Below are 21,525 nucleotides of genomic sequence, written 5' to 3'. Positions count from 1 at the left end.
CGACCGATTAGTACAGCCCAAAACATGAAATTGACCATTTTCCTCAGCAATAATTAGCTAAATATGTTGATAAGTTTCGTTTGGTGCAGTGCCATTGTTTATGCTCAGTGCCGCCATTATGGTCGATTTATGACGCATTTTGAAAACACTCTATTACAATTAGTAGCTTACTTACTTGGTATCTTACCAATACATGGATATGAAATATGTATTTAAGTTACTTTAACATTTCATTTAATGTCATTATGTTTTACTTGTACATTAGTATAAAACATCTGCTAGGACACAGGCAACAATAGCAAAAGTGAACATATTAAAATATAACATTTCATAGCCTATTATTATTAATTCGTGATTAAGTCCTATCCTTATTTTTGCCGTAAAATCGGGTGCCGCCATTTGTAGTTTTTATGGGTATGGCTTTTGGTCTCATCAGCATCCTTTTTTAGCTGTACAAAACAGCTCGTTTTGCTGCTTTATATTTGAAATTGGTGTGTCTTACCATATTTTTTTAATGTATTATCTTAATTATGAAGACAGTGGTTTGTAGTTTTACCGTTTACTGCACGTTGTTATTCTTCTCATTATTTCCCCTAGCAGCTAATGAACCGGAAGTCTCGCCAATATGCTTACTTCCACTTTAAAAAAAGGTGGATATTTTTCCTTTCTCTTCCACCCATTTGTATCTCATTAACTGGTTAGTTCTTTTTCGCTATTGATTTCGTTTTATGTTACCATCAGTGTATTAAAATAAACAGCATACTCTGCATTTTCAGGGCCATTTATAGCCATAGATTTAAGCCGCGAGATGGCGCTATTTTAAGTTTCATTAATATGAACAGAGCGACACCGCTGAGTAATACAAGATACATGAAAGTAGCGCTAGTGTGTTGAAACTCCGCCAAGGACGGTCCCAAGCCCGTCTGCAAAAGGAGGAGGGTGGTCGCCGTGCCGACGCGACCAGAACCAGGAAACTGGGGAAATGAGGCATGAAACCGCATGATTATGATTGATTCAACATTTTCCGTTCAAACTACCGCATCCGGGGGAGCCGATGCGATAGCACTGGGGACCCAGGGTGCTGTCGAGAAGTGGACTACTGGCCAAAGAAGAAGAACTATCAGAATTTCGCCAAAAATGGCAATCAACTTGGGCGCTTGGAATGTCCGTACTGGTCATCATGTTGGCCAGAAAGAACTCATTGCCGAAGAACTCGAGCGATGCAACATCCAAGTCGCCGCTCTATCGGAACTTCGACTTGTTGGCTCGGGCACGATGATTGTTGCGTCCTCGACTACCGACGTGACGATGATGCTGTATTTCTCCGGCGGTGAGAAGCGAGAAGCCGGTGTTGGTTTTATGGTCGATTATCGAACTTCCGCCAGCATCACTGCTTTCCAGCCAGTATCTGAGCGCCTCGCTGTCCTGACTATCGAGGGCACCGTCACGACACACGTTATTGCGGTCTACGCCCCAACCGAGACAAGCCCCGACACGAACAAAGACGACTTCTATGAACGCCTTCAGCTTATCCTGGACGCCACGCCAAAAAATGATCTTATTATCATCGCTGGTGACCTAAACGCGCACGTCGGATCTGAAAGACTAGGCTGAGAGGCCACCTTGGGACGTTTTGGTCATGGAGAAATTAACGATAATGGACTTCGGCTCCTGTCCTTCGCGACGGCCAATAACATGGTCATCGGGAACAGCATCTTCCAGCATCCTCTCAAGCACCGGCTTACCTGGAGAAATCCAAGGGGTAAAGATTCAGCGATGCTGGATTATGTCCTCATCAATACCCGATTTCGATCATCTCTTCAAGACGTCCGTGCGATGAGGGGTCCGGACTGTGGATCTGACCATTATCTTGTTCGTGCCCGACTACGACTGAAGCTTCATCGTGCTAAACGAGCGGCACCTAAACCGTCCCGACTTGATTGGCGACAGTTAGCCGATGGCGACCGTTGCCAAGAATTCCAACTAGCCCTCTCGAACCGGTTCGCCCAGCTAGTCGACTCTGATGACGTGGATGAAGAAGAGCAGAGGATTGCTGAGGCTATCATTGACAGTGCCCGCCCACTGTGTCCGCCTCTTCGACGTCGAACACAGCTCTGGATATCAGAGGATTGCCTTGATCTGGTGGCCGAACGGAGGAAGGCAAAGCTTGTCGACTTTGAACGGTATCGGCAACTTAACCGGGACATCCGTAGGATGATGAAGAGGGACCGTGAAGCCTACTGGGACCAAGTGGCTCATGATCTTGAAGAAGCAGCGTCGAGGCATGAGTACCGTACACTCTACCGCATGTTGCGTGGTCTTAGTGGCAAGTTCAAGTCCATAAATGACAACATCAAGAAAGCCGATGGCACGTTTGTTCGCTCGACGGCCGAACGCCTTCAACGTTGGAAGGAATTCTTCGATGGGCTCTACAATCACGACCCACCTCAAGGCCCGCCTGCAGCGCCACCAGTGATTGACCTACCATCTGCTCCGATGTCTGATGCCGAACCGACTTTCGAAGAAGTAAAGCTCGCTGTGTACGCCTTGAAAAATGGGAAATCACCTGGATTGGATCAGGTTACCGCGGAAGGAATTAAGGCCGGTGGCGACACCCTCCTCCCTCGACTCCACAATCTCATCAAGATGATCTGGAGACTCGACAAAGTTCCAACAAGATGGAAGAAGGCTATCATTATCCCGATTCACAAGAAAGGCGACAGCCGTGAGTGCAATAACTATCGCGGAATCAGCCTTCTTTCAGTCGTCGGCAAAGTCTTCATGAAAATCCTGCAGTCGCGACTCCTAAAGCACTATGAACAGATGAGCCGTGAAGAACAAGCTGGATTCCGACCAGGGCGTGGATGTCGCGATCAGATCTTCGCCCTCCGGCATTTGGTCGAGCGACATATCCGATATGGACAGCGAACAGTGATTGCCTTTATTGACTTCAAATCCGCCTTCGATTGCATCGACTGGACGGCACTGTGGAGAACGCTAGAGGCAGACCATATCCCTCCGAAGATCATCAGTCTCTTTAAATCGGCGTACGATGGCTCAACAAGTCTCGTGCGTATTCGGAGTGACCTTTCAGATGAATTTCTGATCAAAACTGGCGTAAGGCAAGGTGATGTAGCATCCCCGTTGCTTTTTAACATCGTTATTGATGCGATCATGCGTAGAGCATTCGAGGGTCACCGCGGGGTTCAATTTGCAGATGACCAATTCGTAACAGACCTCATGTTCGCCGATGACAGTGCCATCTTCGCGCAGAATGATGCCGAAGCCACGAACATCCTTTATGACATCGCTCGCCACGCTCGACCCTATGGCCTCAAGATCAGTGCCGAAAAGACTAAAGTCATGACAACTGATGGATCACCAGCAATTGTATATCTTGAAGATGTGCAGCTGGAACAAGTGCAAAAATTTAAGTATCTCGGCTCATTGATCCAAGAGAAGAAAATTGCAGCGACGGCAGACATTTACTCAAGAATCGGACAAGCGACGGCTGCTTTTGCCTCCCTCCAATGGTGCGTCTGGAGGAAACCTAATGTCACCCTTTCCACAAAGATCCGCCTGTATCGATCGATGATACTCCCAATTCTCCTCTATGGATCTGAAGCCTGGGTCATTCTCAAGCACGACCTCAACAAGCTCGAGGTATTTCAAATGCGATGCCTGCGACAAATCCTTCGAGTCTCCTTGTGCGACCGCATTAGCAACGAGGAGATACGTCACCGATGCCATGATCAACCATCAATTGATGAGTAAATTCAGAGACGGCAATTACGATGGTTCGGTCATGTTTGCCGCATGAGCGATCATCGTTTGCCGCATCGATTGCTATGGCGGCAGTGCCCTGACCAGTGGAGGATTAGACGCGACGCGCCGAAAAAGATATGGGTCAAGCAGATCGAACACAACCTTAAATCATGTCGTCTTAACCTTGAGCAAGCGAAAACTGTAGCCACGGATCGACAGGCCTGGAAGAAAATTGTTGGTGAAATCGGTACTCCTGCGGCACCCACAGCAGCGTATTGGCTTCGAGGACGACCCTCCCTGCCGACCGCCAGCTAGGGATCAAAGAAGAAGAAGAAGTGTTGAAATAATTTAGCAAACATATCTGAGTGTACAGTGCAGCAAGAGACTATTACAATCAAGCATTACAGAAAGTAGTGCAGGCCTAATAATTAATTGTAATTAGAAGGACGTTTTGGCAAGGCAAATTGGTGTCTTACCACATTATTTTAATGTATTATATTAATTATGAACACACTGGTTTGTAGTGCAAACAGTTTCACCGTCTACGTTGTTATTATTCTTGTTATTTCCCTTTAGCGACTAATGAACCGTAAGTCTCGCCCATATCCTTATTATAGTACCGCAGAGAGTGTAATATGGGCAGTTCCTTTAACAACTTCTAAATTATAGATACTGATCTGTGAAATTTGAAAATGCGTTCTCTTGGACCCCGAAAATGTTTTATTTTCTGTACAGGTTAATTATGTGACACCATAACGGCTAATGAACCGGAAGTCTCGCCCAATATCCCTACTTCTGCCTTAAAGAATAAGGTAGATAGCTAGCGATTAATTATAGTACCGCGGAAAGTGTGTAATATGGACAGCTGTACCTTTAACAACTTCTAAATTATAGCGTACTGATCTGTGAAATTTGAAAATGCTGTCTTGAACCCCGAAAATGTTTTATTTTCTGTGCAGGTTAATTATGTGCCACTGTACCACACCGACAAATAATGTCAGTGTGCAGCCATGCACTGAAAGATATTTCTGAGCTACATTACTGCTGTTCTGTTCTGACCCGCTGCATTCTTGTAAGTGTGATTAAACTGGGAGGGGTTCATTCGCGGTACATCTCCCAGGGGTTTGATCATATAAAGAAACCAGGCCAGAAGCCCGCAGAATGATTGGTGGATGACAGTAGTAATGTGGAGGTGGAGGTTTTGGGGTCCAGTGGAACAGCGGTTGAATTAGTTGCTCGCATCTCCAGGGGAACACACGTGGGCTGCCCCTCAGCAGGAGGCAATAAATCAACCGCCCCCACCCTTCCTGCTCTTGTTTTTTAATGTAAGTGCATCACACACCGCTGAGATGTACCAATTTAGACTCGACACACTCTGGAACACAGTGATCTGTTGAGCTTCGCCCAGCGTAAATCGCGATGAACATCAAACTGTGAGGATTTAGGTTAGAATGAGCTTTATTTCCACATTGTTATATATGTGTAGCATATGGGGACGTTTCTTTAAATATATTAAATGTCCTGCTGTCTATAACAATGGTGTATTATGTAACATTTAAGTAACATTTAGTAACATACTTTTAACCAATATAACACAGATACCCAAATGAATGTCATTGTAGTGACTCTTGACGAACGCAAGATGGCAGTACAGAACAGCTTGTGTGCTACAACCTTGCGTCTCTGCAGATTTAACTAAGGTAACCCTTTATTTAAAACAAGTAAAGGCATTTTAAGGAGTAAATTGAAAGAAACAGTAAGATTCACCAAGCCTGCATTTATTTGATCCAAAGTACAGCAAAAACAGTAATATTGTGAAATATTTTTACAATTTAAAATAACTGCTTTTTATTTGAATAGATTTTAAAATGTAATTTATTTCTGTGATAAAAGCAAAATTTTCAGCATCATTACTCCAGTCCTCATTGTCACATGATCCTTCAGAAATCATTCTAATATGCTGATTTGCTGTTTAAGAAACATTTTACTATTATTATTATCAATATTTAAAATAGTTTTAGGATTCTTTGATGAATAGAAAGATTCAAAGATCAGCATTTTTCTGAAATAAAAAGCTTTTATAACATTATACTATACCATTCAAAAGCTTGGAGTCAGTATATATATATATATATATATATATATATATATATATATATATATATATAATTTATTTATTTATTTATTTATTTTTTTGGTAAAGAAATGAATTTAGCAAGGATTCTTTAAATTGATCAAAAGTGATGATAAAAACATTTGTAATGTTACAAAAGATATCTATTTCAGATAAAATGCTGTTCTTCTGAACTTTCTATTTATCACAGAAACCTGAAAAAATTTACTCAGCTGTTTTCAAAGTAGTAAAAATAATACGTTTTTTGAGCAGCAAATCAGAATATTAGAATGATTTCTGAAGAATCATGTGTAATGAGTAATGATGCTAAAAAATCAGCTTTGAAATCAGAAATAAATTGCATTTTAAAAGATATTCCAATAGAAAACAGTTATTTTAAATAGTAAAAATATTTCAAAATGTGACTGTCTTTGCTGTACTTTTGGATCAAATAACTGCAGGCTTGGTGAGCAGAAGAGAAAACAGTAAAAATCTTAATGTTCAAAAACTTTTGACTGGTAGTGTAGTTCATAGGAGAACTTGCATCTTGCATCTGACGTAAATGTACGTTGATTTAAAGATTGATTTAGTTATTTGTATTGGAAAACATGACAAAAATACTGAGGGTGTGAACTTTGAGCAATCCCTACAACATTTAATGTCATGATTTTACGAATTTAAGACGTTGTGCTCTGATTTAAGACCTTTTAATGGTCATAATTTGGCAAATTAAGGCATTTGCACAAACCTTGTACTTTAGCCTAGTATTTTTTACTGAATCCACACAACATGACAACTAAACACGAATACTACTCTATGCTATATATTAAAGCTGAAAAGGGTAAAAATAATACACATGAAAATGATTTTTATTAAAAAAAGATTTTTATTTTAAATCAATAAACATTAAATTTTAATATAATACAGCATACAAGACATTCCTTTTCATTAAGGAATAGTTTTAGTTTTGAGTTTATCATTCCACATTCATATATGCTTTATATGTATTCTGAATATCTTTCTTTTTTGTATATTGCATCAAAGCAATTACCTACAATTGTTGATATTACAACAAATCCCAAATAACATCCATTTCTGGACCAATAAAACAATCCCCTCAGGGCAATGTTCATTTCCATTTAGAGTTTGTCTTTACAAAAGACTTTTCTTCATTAATATGCTTCTGGAAAAATTAAGATAGGAGCATAACACCTCCATTTCAAGTACACAGGGTGAGTCCAGTTCAGCACTTCTGGTGGACCAAGATTTGGCAAATGCATTTCCATCTCTTCCATCTTTTGTCACTGCTGAATACACAGAGGAGCCACATCTTCTGCTGAGTCTGGGAATAACCGAAGTGTCTCTCTTGAATACTTGGAGTATCCATTGTGGAAGAGCAAGGTCTTCTTTGGAGTGAAGAAAGAGACCGTTTTTCCCCAAAGTTCAGTGGGAGAGACACCATTATGCAGCCGCTGCTCCAGAACACCCATAATCTGCTCTACACCGTCTGAGCATTTCCTTTCCAAACTCATCATTTTACACCTAAGAGAAGAAAACATTTACATGACTTAGATTCAATTTAGAAGCTTAAAGACAACTGTAATAATAACTTTATGACTGTTTGTTAACTTACGTTTTTTGCAGATCTCTCATGGTGAAGGACTGGATTGTTCGAGAAGTGAGATACATTGAGTTTTCTCTTCCCCTTGAGTTGAATTTATATGCAGCCAGGCTGAATTTAATGAGATGTAAGTTCTCACACTTTTTAACCAATCAGGAAACTGCAGTACGACAATAGTGCTAGGGTGGATTGTTTAAATAATTAATTCCAAGGCCCTAAAAACCAAATGAGCAGGTGGGTTTTATTTTGTCTGTCAGTCAAGGACTGAGGCATTGCTAAAAGATCAGCAGTAAGCATGTGAATTAGCATTGACCTCATTCATGCTGTCAGCCAATAATGTGTGTGGGAATGTGCACTTAAACATCTGTCCAAAAATACTACAAGAAAGCAAAACACAGCCTACAAGTTGGTAGCCAAGAGATTAGATGTTTAGACATTTAATATAAACAAATATTTATTTATTTGTGTTTATTCATTCATTTTTCATTTTTTTAATAGCTCTAAAACAAGTGAAACAATATTTACTTATTTCTATTTGGTGAATTATTTATTATACATTTTTATTTATATTAATATTTATTAAATATACAGTGGTGGATTATTTTGTTTATAGCTCTAAAACTAAAAAAAAGTGATGATAAAGATATTAATGTGTAAACATTCAACCTTAATCAATTTGATATTTTATATATTATATCATTTTATATATATTTACAACATATTTTTAATCGAATGTGATATCACATTAAACATTTATTTATTCATTCTTTCATTCTGCACATTAATATTTAATAATGATTGATTTTTTGATCATAGCTCTAAAACAAATGAAACTCAACATGAAAGTTGATAGCAAAATGTATTTATTGACTTATTAAATATATATTCAACATCCATTTATTTCTATTTTAGTTAAATTAAATTATTAAATTATTTACTATACATTTTTATTAATATAAATATTAATATCAATCATTTATTTATTTATTTCCTTTCATCAAATTTATCACATTAAACATTTATAAATAAATACATAATAGTTAAATATACAAAAAGATTTAGTTGTTTGTATTGAAAAACATGACAAAAATACTTTATTTATTTATTTTCAACACATTTTCATTTATTTTTTATTTCATTTATCACCACAGTGAACTAACAAATAAATAAATAAAAGTTGAATATACACAAAAATAATTTAGTTACTGACTAAACAACTGACAAAATACTTTTATTTCTTTATTTTAATTAAATTTATTATCACATTAAACAATTATAAATAATTAAATAATCAAATAAAAGTTTAAGATACACAAAGATTGTGATTTAGTTATTTGTATAGGAAAACATGACAAAATACCTTTATTTATTTATTTTCAATACATTTTAAATCTAATTTATTATCACAATAAACATTTATAAACAAATAAACAGACAGTTTAATATACATAAACATTTATTTAGTTATTTGCATTAAAACATTACAAATTATTTATTTACAATACATTATTATCACATTAAACAAATAAAAGTATTTTTGTCATGTTTTCAAATACAAATAACTAAATCACAATCTTTATGTATATTAAACTTTTATTTATTTATTAGTTTGTTTGTTTATTTATTTATGTTTAATGTGATCATTTGATTAAAATGTATTGAGAATAAATAAATCAATATTTTGTCATGTTTTCCAATACAAATAACTAAATCAATAAGGAATACATGACAAAAATACATTTAATGACATTTTAATGACTTTAAGACTTTTTGTTCTAATTTAAAGCCTTAATTTGTGGAAGTGGAAATTAAGGCTTTTTCAGACCTGCAGAAACTCTAACTTTAGCCTAGTTTTGTTACTTTTGTTACTAAATCCACACAGCATCACAACAACTAAATGTGAATAATACTCTATACCAAAAATAAAGCTGAATTAGATGCAAATAGAACACATGAAATGGATTTTTTGCTTTAAAGATTTAATTTAAGATAAATATTTATTATATAAATATTGATGTAAATGATGGGTTATTTTGCTCATACATGAAATAAAACATACATTTTCACATTTAATAAATGCAAGAAACCCTGATTTTATCATTGCATATAAGATTAATTGCTGCATTATGACACAATTTTGTCCAAAAAAAAAAAGAAACCTGTTAGAATGAGCATTATGATGTTATCTGATATAGCCCATGTTGTACACTCTATGGCTGGGAGGCTGTTGTTTAAGGCTAGTAATTGAATGATGCTTCCAGATGGCGAGCCTGCCGACCTGGGAGGTGCTGTGAGAACAGCGAGCGCTGGGAAGTGGGAGGCAGGGTCACTTTGACATTGTGTAATGGGCCACGCTTCTTTTATCAGTGGGATCTGTGTCAGTGAATAAGTGTGGGAAGCCGTGCTGCACAAGCGCTCCCAGGTTCTCACTGAGTGAAGCGTGTGACCGAGAGTCGGCCAGCAGACAGCAGGCCAGACAGCTGGAAGTGTCTTAAGTATGTGTGAGGAGAGTGTGCCAAGATAGAAGTGTGCTGCTCAGACCTCATAAAGATGGGAGGAAAAGAGGCCATTACACACTTCAGAGACTGTACTTTTTAGATTGCCATAGCATAAGCTTGAAAACACACACATACACACACACACACACACACACACACACACAAAAAAAAAAAAATTATATGTGTATATATATATATATATATATATATACACACACACACACACACACACACACACACACAAATAAATATAATTTAGAATTAAAATGTATATATACATTTTAATTATAAATGATATTTATTTGTTGGTTGTATGCGAAATACGTCATAACTACCTAATGATAAATGTAAAAAATAATAAATGTATATTTGTGGCACAAAGGTATTCTTTTCCTTTGAATAATTTGCAAAACATACTGTATATACCTTGAGGCTCATGTCTAACTCTTAAGAGACAGGACAATTTTGGGCCTTGTGTGAATAAACTGTGCTTTAAAGAGCGAAGTGACTTGTAGTCACTTAGATCACTTTACGAGGTCACAAATTTCCCACATTCACAGGCCACTAGCTGAATCAGTCTTCATCCCTCTTAAACGCCCCTCCACCTGCTCCCCAGAGACGCGCTCATTGTGTCAGAGCAATAAGGGCTTCAGTAGCCATGTGGCGGCCCAAACGCTCCCATTGGCTGCAGACTGTGAGAACCTCCAGCACACTCCAGACTCACACATTCATATGGAGATTTGGGAGTATAAATAGAGGGAGATGAGAGAGAGTCGAGCAGAGATCTCATCTGATCCTAACAGAGAACTGAACACAAGACACACAGCCATGGCACCTACAATCACTGGATCAATCATCAGCAGAGAACAACTTCCACTCACAAACAAGGTAAATATATTTAACATCTCATATCTGATTGGATAAAATCATATTGTTCTGAAAGTGCATAAATGATGGATGAGTGTTTCTAATTACATGTTCCTTATGTTTCCTCAGCTGAGAAAGCCAATAGTGGAGAAGATCCGCAGAGAACGAATCAACAGCAGCATTGAGAAGCTCAAGTCTCTTCTGGGACAAGAGTTCCTAAAGCAACAGCCCGACTCCAGACAAGAGAAAGCTGATATCCTGGAGATGACGCTCGATTTTTTGAGACGCCAGCAACGCTCCCAGAATCCCGAAGCCTGCTCAACTGCAGCTCATGATGGACGCTCTAGATGTGTGCAGGAGGCTGTTAACTTCTTAACTCAGTGTTCAGTGCAGACTGAGTCCCACAGAAGACTGCTGAAGCACTTCCTGCACATGCAGCCCTACACGGAGAACAACACACATGTGCCGCCTCAGATCACTTCACCAGCCACACAGAGCAGCAGCAAAGAGCAAACTCTGGCGCTCTGGAGACCCTGGTAGAGCCATAAGGACTCGTATGATTTATCAGACAGAATTCATAATGCCAGTCTGAGATTGGCATGGACTGTAATTCTAACGTAGGAATTGATTTCCACATCTGCTGCATATGCAGGACCTTTAATCTGCTTTCTGAGAAAGTTTGTTTCATTGAAATGAGTAATATTTGATCAGAATGTACAGAATCATTTGCTGTGTAAAATGATTATTGCATTCATGAAAATAAGATTCAAAAAATGTTAAAAGTCTGATTCAGATGGTTGAGCTCTTGTAGCTCTTTCACCCATATTGGGTTTATTCTCTCTGCATCTAAATGATGACGACACTGCTTTTATTTACTGAAAGCTTTTTGTGTTCTATTTCTGTTGTTTGAAATACATCTAATGCTTTTCTTATTATATAAGAAATATTTCTTCATTTGAAGGAGATTTGATTGTTTTTAATGTTTGCATGTGTTTACATGAGTGAGACATTTTGCCCTGTAAAGGGCAGCTGTTTATTGTCACTGTTAGTGATTTGATTGTTATTCTTTGTATTCAAAGTCAAGTTTTTACCTTCATTGGAGGTGTGTTCTTTGCATTACTTCATATTGAAGTACAATGTGAAAATAAAATTGAAGAATATAATCTGTAAAATGTTTTTGAATGGTTTCTTCATCTATCAGAATAAACCACAGCACATTTGCACACTGAACATGTTTTAATTTCTGTTTAGTCAGTCTGCACTAGAGTGCGGATCGGGCCGCATTTTTCTGTCCGAGCCCGTCCCGCGTCCGACAGAGCAGTAACCGAGCCCAACCCGAACCCGACAGGCATTAAGATATTTATGTCCGAGCCCGATCCCAGCCCGACACAGTTAAAATCTTTTTTTTTTTTCCTCATACTAGTGACACATGCACTTTTTTGTGTGGAAACCCCGCTTTTATTAAGCAACTGTAGGAAGGCGTTCGGAAATGTCAACAGATGAGCGCATCAGTGCACACGGGGCAAAAAGCGCTGTTATAACACAGGCGCACTATCGCGCTGATGTAACCGAGCCCGACCCGAACCCGAGCATCCTTTCTAAATATCTGTCCGAACCCGGCCCGGCCCGTCGGGTTCCGTCGGGTACCGTCGGGCTCGGCTCGGGTATCCATCCTCTAGTCTGCACATCATGGTCCTTCATTTGCCATATAACATAATGATTAAATTTAAATGTAAAATATAGCCTAAATACTTTCAATGAGTTTTTCATGTCAAGTCAAATGAAATCACAACTGTACTCAAAAGGTACGAAAGCTGTCAGTGAGGTGATGCCATTTAGGTAATAATACGTGTGTGCATTTAAGGTACAAAGGTGTATCCTTTGTAAGGGTAATGCACCAGTGACAGCTTTTGTACTTTTTTTTTTTTTTTTCTAAAAATGCTCTTAATAAGTTTGAATATGATACTATATTTTGGCCTGTAGTCCTGTTGACTGTCTGAAGTAACCAGATTTGTTACTTGTAACCAAATATATATTTATTTATCCACTAATACAGCACACATTTACTTACTGTAGGTAATTGTAGTGAAGTCAAATGTTTACGTACACCTTGCAGAATCTGCAAAATGTTAATTATTTTACCAAAATAAGAGGGATCATACAAAATGCATGTTATTTTTCATTTAGTACTGACCTGAATAAGATATTTCACATAAAATACATTTACATATAGTCCATAAGAGAAAATAATACTTGAATTTATAAAAATGACCCTGTTCAAAAGTTTACATACACTTGATTCTGTGCTGGATGTGTACAGGATGTGTTTCTTATTTTACCCAAATATTTTCATTTAGTACTGCCCTTCTGCCTTTCCCAGATGACAAAAATTAAATTTACTCTGATCTTCAAATTCAAAAAGTTTTCATCCCCCAGCTCTTAATGCATCGTGTTTCCTTCTGAAGCATCAGTAAACGTTTGAACCTTCTGTAATACTTGCATATTAGTCCCTCAGTTGTCCTCAGTGTGAAAACATGTATATCAGAATCATACAGTCATTGTTGGAAAAGGTTCAAATACACAAAAATGCTGAAAAACCAAAGAATTTGTGGGACCTAAAGGATTTTTCTGAAAAAACAATGAGCAGTTTAACTGTTCAGGACAAACAAGGGACTCATGGACAACTATCACTAAACAAAAAAACAAAAACAGCTGTGGATCATTCAGGTAACAACACAGTATTAAGAATCAAGTGTATGTAAACTTTTGAACAGGGTCATTTTCTATAAATTCAACTATTATTTTCTCTTGTGGACTATATGTAAATATCTTTTATGTGAAATATCTTATTCAGGTCAGAACTAAATTAAAAAATAACATACATTTTGTATGACATTTTGATTTGGCTTCAACTGTATATCTTCATTTATCCTCTAATAAATCATAAATTTGCTTACTGTAGATATTTATGTTTTATCTCTGCTTGGTGAAATTTAATGTGATGAAAATACAGTATTTTTACCGAATAACTGCAGTTAATGTACTAAAAATTCAGCAGTCAAACATGACATAAATGAACTGCAAACTAGACCTAAATAGAAAAACTATAATTTTACTTGTAAATATATATTGATAAATGCATCATCTATAGGTTTTTATTCATTAAGTTTAAACTAAATAGCGATTTGAATAAGTGTGTAAAATGTGCAATGATTTATGTTGTGTGTTAATCTGATGGAACAATGAATTCAGTAACAACAAGGGGTTATAGGCAGAAAATATATTCAAATTTATTTTTATGCTCTACTTCAATATTAAGTAATGCACAGAAGACACCTTCACAGAAGGTAAAAATTAGATTTTGCTCATAAAATCACGAACAGTGACAATACACAACTGCCCTTTACAGGGGAAATGTCTCACTCATGTAAACACATGCAAACATTAAATAATAATTTGTGCTTTCAACACACAACTAAATCTCCTTCAAATGAAGAAATTTTTCTTATATAATAAGAACAGCATTAGATGTATTTCAAACAACAGAAACATAAATCAAAAGCTTTCAGCAAATGAAAGCAATGTCGTCATCATTTAGATGCAGAGAGAATAAACCCAATATGGGTGAAAGACGTCTGAATCAGACTTTAACAGGTTTTTGAATCTTACATTTTCACAAATGTAATAATCATTCTACACAGCAAATGATTGTGTACATTCAGATCAAGTATTACTCATTTCAATGAAACAAACTTTCTCAGAAAGCAAATTAAAGGTCCTGCAAAAGCAGCAGAGGCGGAAATCAATTCCTACGTTAGAATTACAGTCCATGCCAATCTCAGACTGGCATTATGAATTCTGTCTAATAAATCATACGAGTCCTTATGGCTCTACCAGGGTCTCCAGAGCGCCAGAGTTTGCTCTTTGCTGCTGCTCTGTGTGGCTGGTGAAGTGATCTGAGGCGGCACATGTGTGTTGTTCTCCGTGTAGGGCTGCATGTGCAGGAAGTGCTTCAGCAGTCTTCTGTGGGACTCAGTCTGCACTGAACACTGAGTTAAGAAGTTAACAGCCTCCTGCACACATCTAGAGCGTCCATCATGAGCTGCAGTAGAGCAGGCTTCGGGATTCTGGGAGCGTTGCTGGCGTCTCAAGAAATCGAGCGTCATCTCCAGGATATCAGCTTTCTCTTGTCTGGAGTCGGGCTGTTGCTTTAGGAACTCTTGACCCAGAAGAGACTTGAGTTTCTCAATGCTGCTGTTGATTCGTTCTCTGCGGATCTTTTCCACTATTGGCTTTCTCAGCTGAGGAAACATAAGGAACATGTAATTAGAAACACTCTTCTATCATTTATGCACTTTAAGAACAATCTATGATTTTATCCAATCAGATATGAGATGTTAAATATATTTACCTTGTTTGTGAGTGGAAGTTGTTCTCTGCTGATGATTGATCCAGTGATTGTAGGTGCCATGGCTGTGTGTCTTGTGTTCAGTTCTCTGTTAGGATCAGATGTGATCTCTGCTCGACTCTCTCTCGTCTCCCTCTATTTATACTCCCAAATCTCCATATGAATGTGTGAGTCTGGAGTTTGTTGGAGGTTCTCACAGTCTGCAGCCAATGGGAGAGGACTAATGGCATAGGGAACAGAGGGTCGCCACATGCTAAATGACATGCTTACTGCTCAGGAAACAATGAGCTCGTCTCTGGGGAGCAGGTGGAGGGGTGGGTGTTAAGGATGGAGAGTGTGTGAGAAAGTGGAGACCCTTCGTTTAAAGCTTTGTTTGTTGTGTGACACCGGGGTCATTTATTGACAAAGCACGTGCCATTAATAGTAGAGCATTCCCATCGCCAAAACACAACGCAACATATTTCAGTTTTTATTAAACTAGAGGGGAATCAATTGATTCATCATAAGGTTTCATTTCTGGTGGATGTGCAAATAGCTTAATAGTAACTGTTCTGTTGAGTGTCTTTTCAGTGAAATTCAGATGTCCCTTTTCAAAATAAATTAGTGATTCTTATAAAGCAGGCGTGTGTGGACCCCTGGGGATATTTAGGCCGGTTCCTGGGGGTACTTGGAAACATGTTGCCTTTGTTTTATTAATCCTAAAATAAATGTAAAAAATAAATAAAATAAATGTGATTAATTGTATTAATTTTTCCAGTTCCTTGCACACTGGTGGCTAATAATATTAATGACAGTTTTAAAAAATTAAATAAAAATAGGAACACATTTCAATTACTGATCTGATGGGGCTTTTGGGACAGTAATATATATTTTAATTTTTCAAAAATATTCTTAATTAGCAAAGATGCATTAAATTAAAAAATAACAGTAAATACAGTTTCTGAACTTTCTATTCATTAAATAATCATAAAAAATATATATTTCTACAAAAATATTAAACAGCACAACTGTTTTCAACATTAATAATATCCGAAAAAAAAAATAGGAAAAATGTAATATTTCACAATATTACTGTTTTTACTGAAATTTTGATGAAATAATTGCCGCTTTTGCGGACATAAGACGTACTGCACACTATTGTATATATTAGGATAACCCTAATTTAAAACAGTAGTTTCAGACTAAGAGTAACATAAACATTATCTAGTTCAATCTTTTTCTGTTTTATATACAGTCGTGGCCAAAAGTTTTGAGAATTACATAAATATTGGAAATTGGAAAAGTTGCTGCTTAAGTTTTTATAATAGCAATTTGTATATACTCTAGAATGTTATGAAGAGTGATCAGGTGAATTGCATAGTCCTTCTTTGCCATGAAAATGAACTTAATCCCCAAAAAAACTTTCCACTGCATTTCATTGCTGTCATTAAAGGACCTGCTGAGATCATTTCAGTAATCGTCTTGTTAACTCAGGTGAGAATGTTGATGAGCACAAGGCTGGAGATCATTATGTCAGGCTGATTGGGTTAGAATGGCAGACTTGACATGTTAAAAGGAGGGTGATGCTTGAAATCATTGTTCTTCCATTGTTAACCATGGTGACCTGCAAAGAATCGCGTGCAGCCATCATTGCGTTGCATAAAAATGGCTTCACAGGCAAGGATATTGTGGCTACTAAGATTGCACCTAAATCAACAATTTATAGGATCATCAAGAACTTCAAGGAAAGAGGTTCAATTCTTGTTAAGGCGGCTTCAGGGCGTCCAAGAAAGTCCAGCAAGCGCCAGGATCGTCTCCTAAAGAGGATTCAGCTGCGGGATCGGAGTGCCACCAGTGCAGAGCTTGCTCAGGAATGGCAGCAGGCAGGTGTGAGCGCATCTGCACGCACAGTGAGGCCAAGACTTTTGGAAGATGGCCTGGTGTCAAGAAGAGCAGCAAAGAAGCCACTTCTCTCCAAAAAAAACATCAGGGACAGATTGATCTTCTGCAAAAAGTATGGCGAATGGACTGCTGAGGACTGGGGCAAAGTCATATTCTCCGATGAAGCCTCTTTCCGATTGTTGGGGGCATCTGGAAAAAGGCTTGTCCGGAGAAGAAAAGGTGAGCGCTACCATCAGTCCTGTGTCATGCCAACAGTAAAGCATCTTGAGACCATTCATGTGTGGGGTTGCTTCTCATCCAAGGGAGTGGGCTCACTCACAATTTTGCCCAAAAACACAGCCATGAATAAAGAATGGTACCAAAACACCCTCCAACAGCAACTTCTTCCAACAATCCAACAACAGTTTGGTGAAGAACAATGCATTTTCCAGCACGATGGAGCACCGTGTCATAAGGCAAAAGTGATAACTAAGTGGCTCGGGGACCAAAACATTGAAATTTTGGGTCCATGGTCTGGAAACTCCCCAGATCTTAATCCCATTGAGAATTTGTGGTCAATCCTCAAGAGGCGGGTGGACAAACAAAAACCCACTAATTCTGACAAACTCCAAGAAGTGATTATGAAAGAATGGGTTGCTATCAGTCAGGATTTGGCCCAGAAGTTGATTGAGAGCATGCCCAGTCGAATTGCAGAGGTCCTGAAAAAGAAGGGCCAACACTGCAAATACTGACTCTTTGCATAAATGTCATGTAATTGTCGATAAAAGCCTTTGAAACGTATGAAGTGCTTGTAATTATATTTCAGTACATCACAGAAACAACTGAAACAAAATCTAAAAGCAGTTGAGCAGCAAACTTTGTGAAAACGAATATTTGTGTCATTCTCAAAACTTTTGGCCACGACTGTACAATGCCTTAAGCTTTACAAGAGTAATCTCCAAATACTCTAAATACATCCTACAGTAATTAAGACAAATGCTAATGATTCAGTAGAATCTTTCCCGTGGGTCTTTGTTGAAGTTCTTTATGGGCATGTGCTGAATTGTCCTTAATGAAACACACTATTGTTGAGTTCTCTGAATGGGCAGAGTGTGGGAAAACTCCAGGGAATGAAGTCTCAGTACAACTTTACCTCATCAGTCAGGGCTTCAGACAGAGACAGTCCTCTATTGTCTCCTTATCAGTGTAGGTTGAGATGTAATGGGATTTGGGTTAATAATCACCTAAAACAAAGCTTTGTGTAACACAGACTGTGTGCAATATTTTGTAGTCTCTGTATTTTAACATGAATATTCATCCACTGTGAGAGAACTATAAGAGAACTATAAGAGCTGTACCTGAATGGATAAATATTTTTTCCAAATATGCACATTTTCTGGGAACTATAAACTTATGTTGAGTCAGGTTTGCCGGTTAGACCTGCGCTATTTTACCACCTTTAAAAGACAAAATAAGTGAAAAAAAAGGAAGATAATTTATCTGAAATGTTGTAACCCTAAATACTGTTACTAATAATAACATTTAAAAAAATTAACAGACCTCTTCTTTCAGATATGAAATGCTGATTTTCCTTTCAAGATTAAACCTTGATCAATAACTGACTGATCAATAAGCATTTGTAGAAGTTGATCAAAATTCATTTAGAGATTTTGATCAGACTACTCAGATATACTACTCTATTAAGAAATTCACTAAGGTTTTAATGTTTTTTAAAGAAGTCACTTCTGCTCACCAAGCCTAAAATTTATTTGATCCAAAATACATCAAAAGCAGTAATATTTACAGTTAAATATAAGTTAAATATTTACTATTTAAAATAACTGCTTTCTATTTGAACATATTTTAAAATGTTGATTTATTCCTGTGATCAAAGCAAAATTTTCAGCATCATTACTCCAGTCTTCAGTGTCACATGATCCTTCGGAAATTATTCTAATATGCTGATTTGCTGTTCAAGAAACATTTTTTATTATCAATATTTAAAACATTAATTTTTTTTTTTTTTCAGGATTCTTTGAAGAATAGATTCAAAGATCAGCATTTATTTGAAATAAAAAGCTTTTGTAACAGTATACACTATCCCAAAAGCTTGGAATCAGTATAATTTTGCTCAGAAATATAATTTTAGGGAGAAATTAATAGTTTTATTTAGCAAGAATGCTTTAAATTGATCAAAAGTGATGATAAGGACATTTATAATGTTACAAAAGATTTATATTTCAGATAAATGCTGTTCTTCGGAACTTTCTATTCATCCATATTACCTGAAAATATTTTAACTATTTAAGCAGAAAATCAGAATATTAGAATGATTTCTGAAGGATCGTGTGACTGGAGTGATGCTGCTAAAAATTCAGCTTTGAAATCACAAGAAATAAATTAAAATTTAAAATATATTATTTTAAATAGTACAAATATTTCAAATTTTTTACTGTTTTTGCTGTACTTTGAACCAAATACATATAGACTTGGTGAGCAGAAGAGATTTCTTTAAAAACATTAAAAATCTTACTGTTCCAAAACTTTTGACTGGTAGTGTTTGTATGAAGTATATAGTTAAAACAGAACACTGAACAAACACATTGATTGTACCATTTATTTGTCATAAGCAATATGATTGCTGCTCTTCATATGTGAGCAAATCTGACAATGAACTTTTGCTTTGACCTTGAAGGACATTCAAGTGCCTTAAAGTAACAAAGCAGTAACACATCAGTAACAATTTGTTACAGTACATATTTTCACAATCATGAAAAACTCATGTTCTTATATCTAGTTCTTCAACTGGGAAGAAATTAACAATGTCACAGACATTTAAAATTATTAGTGCAAGGCAAAACACCTTCAAAGAAGGTAAAAACTTGACTTTGAACACAAAGAGTTAAATTTAAAATCACTAACAGTGACAATAAACAACTACCCTTTACAGGGGAAATGTCTCACTCATGTAAACACATGCATTAAAAACAATCACACAATCAATATTTTCTTCAAATGAAACAAATTCTCATATAAGAAGTATGAGATCTGTTTAAAACAACAGAAATATAAATCAAAAGCTTTCAGTAAATAAAAGCAGTGTCGTCATCCTTTAGATGCAGAGAGAATAAACCCAATATGGGTGAAAGAGCGACAAGAGCTCAAACGTCTAAATCAGACTTTAACAGGTCTTCGAATCTTAATGTTCACAAATGTAATAATCATTTTACACAGCAAATGATTCTGTACATTCTGATCATATATTACTCATTTCAATGACTTTCTCTGAAAGCAGATTAAAGGTCCTGCATATGCAGCAGAGGCGGAAATCAATTCCTACGTTAGAATTACAGTCCATGCCAATCTCAGACTGGCATTATGAATTCTGTCTAATAAATCATACGAGTCCTTATGGCTCTACCAGGGTCTCCAGAGTGCCAGAGTTTGCTCTTTGCTGCTGCTCTGTGTGGCTGGTGAAGTGATCTGAGGCGGCACATGTGTGTTGTTCTCCGTGTAGGGCTGCATGTGCAGGAAGTGCTTCAGCAGTCTTCTGTGGGACTCAGTCTGCACTGAACACTGAGTTAAGAAGTTAACAGCCTCCTGCACACATCTAGAGCGTCCATCATGAGCTGCAGTAGAGCAGGCTTCGGGATTCTGGGAGCGTTGCTGGCGTCTCAAGAAATCGAGCGTCATCTCCAGGATATCAGCTTTCTCTTGTCTGGAGTCGGGCTGTTGCTTTAGGAACTCTTGACCCAGAAGAGACTTGAGCTTCTCAATGCTGCTGTTGATTCGTTCTCTGCGGATCTTCTCCACTATTGGCTTTCTCAGCTGAGGAAACATAAGGAACATGTAATTAGAAACACTCATCCATCATTTATGCACTTTCAGAACAATCTATGATTTTGTTCAGTCAGAAATGAGATGTTAAATATATTTACCTTGTTTGTGAGTGGAAGTTGTTCTCTGCTGATGATTGATCCAGTGATTGTAGGTGCCATGGCTGTGTGTCTTGTGTTCAGTTCTCTGTTAGGATCAGATGTGATCTCTGCTCAACTCTCTCTCATCTCCCTCTATTTATACTCCCAAATCTCCATATGAATGTGTGAGTCTGGAGTGTGCTGGAGGTTCTCACAGTCTGCAGCCAATGGGAGCGTTTGGGCCGCCACATGGCTACTGAAGCCCTTATTGCTCTGACACAATGAGCGCGTCTCTGGGGAGCAGGTGGAGGGTGGGAGAGTGTGTGAGAAAGTGCAGCCTTGTTGCTCACCATTAGGATTAATTGCTCACAAAAGCACGTGCTGTTTCACAAAAGCAGTTCAAAATTTCTTCCATTTCTCTCTCATTTTTAGAACAATCAATATTAATAGTTATTATAAAAAAAGTTAAACACAGT

The 21,525-nt window shown here is 37.3% G+C and overlaps 3 protein-coding genes across 3 annotated transcripts; 1 reads left to right on the top strand and 2 right to left on the bottom strand.

Moving 5' to 3' along the window:
• Window positions 1–10,755: 10,755 nt before the first annotated feature.
• LOC141291476 (transcription factor HES-5-like) lies at window positions 10,756–11,973 on the top strand. Its single transcript, XM_073823636.1, has 2 exons — window positions 10,756–10,885; window positions 10,994–11,973. Exons 1-2 carry the CDS (start codon window positions 10,760–10,762, stop codon window positions 11,402–11,404), a joined length of 537 nt encoding a protein of 178 aa, XP_073679737.1. The 5' UTR covers window positions 10,756–10,759; the 3' UTR covers window positions 11,405–11,973.
• Window positions 11,974–14,143: 2,170 nt separating this feature from the next.
• LOC141291374 (transcription factor HES-5-like) lies at window positions 14,144–15,369 on the bottom strand. Its single transcript, XM_073823544.1, has 2 exons — window positions 15,276–15,369; window positions 14,144–15,165 (listed from the first exon to the last, which is right to left on the bottom strand). The coding sequence occupies exons 1-2, from the start codon at window positions 15,333–15,335 to the stop codon at window positions 14,755–14,757; spliced, it is 471 nt and encodes a 156-aa protein (XP_073679645.1). The 5' UTR covers window positions 15,336–15,369; the 3' UTR covers window positions 14,144–14,754.
• Window positions 15,370–19,752: 4,383 nt separating this feature from the next.
• LOC141291340 (transcription factor HES-5-like) lies at window positions 19,753–21,175 on the bottom strand. Its single transcript, XM_073823513.1, has 2 exons — window positions 21,071–21,175; window positions 19,753–20,960 (listed from the first exon to the last, which is right to left on the bottom strand). The coding sequence occupies exons 1-2, from the start codon at window positions 21,128–21,130 to the stop codon at window positions 20,550–20,552; spliced, it is 471 nt and encodes a 156-aa protein (XP_073679614.1). The 5' UTR covers window positions 21,131–21,175; the 3' UTR covers window positions 19,753–20,549.
• Between the last annotated feature and the right edge of the window lie 350 nt (window positions 21,176–21,525).

Source organism: Garra rufa, chromosome 18, assembly GCF_049309525.1.
Source record: "Garra rufa chromosome 18, GarRuf1.0, whole genome shotgun sequence".
NCBI classification, from domain to species: Eukaryota; Metazoa; Chordata; class Actinopteri; order Cypriniformes; family Cyprinidae; genus Garra; species Garra rufa.
Note: the sequence above shows the minus strand (reverse complement) of the source record. Positions and strands in the feature narration are given on the sequence as shown.

Coding starts and splice junctions, on each gene's coding strand:
- LOC141291476 (XM_073823636.1), top strand. CDS start 10,760: ATGAGAGAGAGTCGAGCAGAGATCTCATCTGATCCTAACAGAGAACTG. Junction 10,886..10,993: donor AACTTCCACTCACAAACAAG/GTAAATATATTT, acceptor ATGTTTCCTCAG/CTGAGAAAGCCAATAGTGGA.
- LOC141291374 (XM_073823544.1), bottom strand. CDS start 15,335: ATGGCACCTACAATCACTGGATCAATCATCAGCAGAGAACAACTTCCA. Junction 15,166..15,275: donor AACTTCCACTCACAAACAAG/GTAAATATATTT, acceptor ATGTTTCCTCAG/CTGAGAAAGCCAATAGTGGA.
- LOC141291340 (XM_073823513.1), bottom strand. CDS start 21,130: ATGGCACCTACAATCACTGGATCAATCATCAGCAGAGAACAACTTCCA. Junction 20,961..21,070: donor AACTTCCACTCACAAACAAG/GTAAATATATTT, acceptor ATGTTTCCTCAG/CTGAGAAAGCCAATAGTGGA.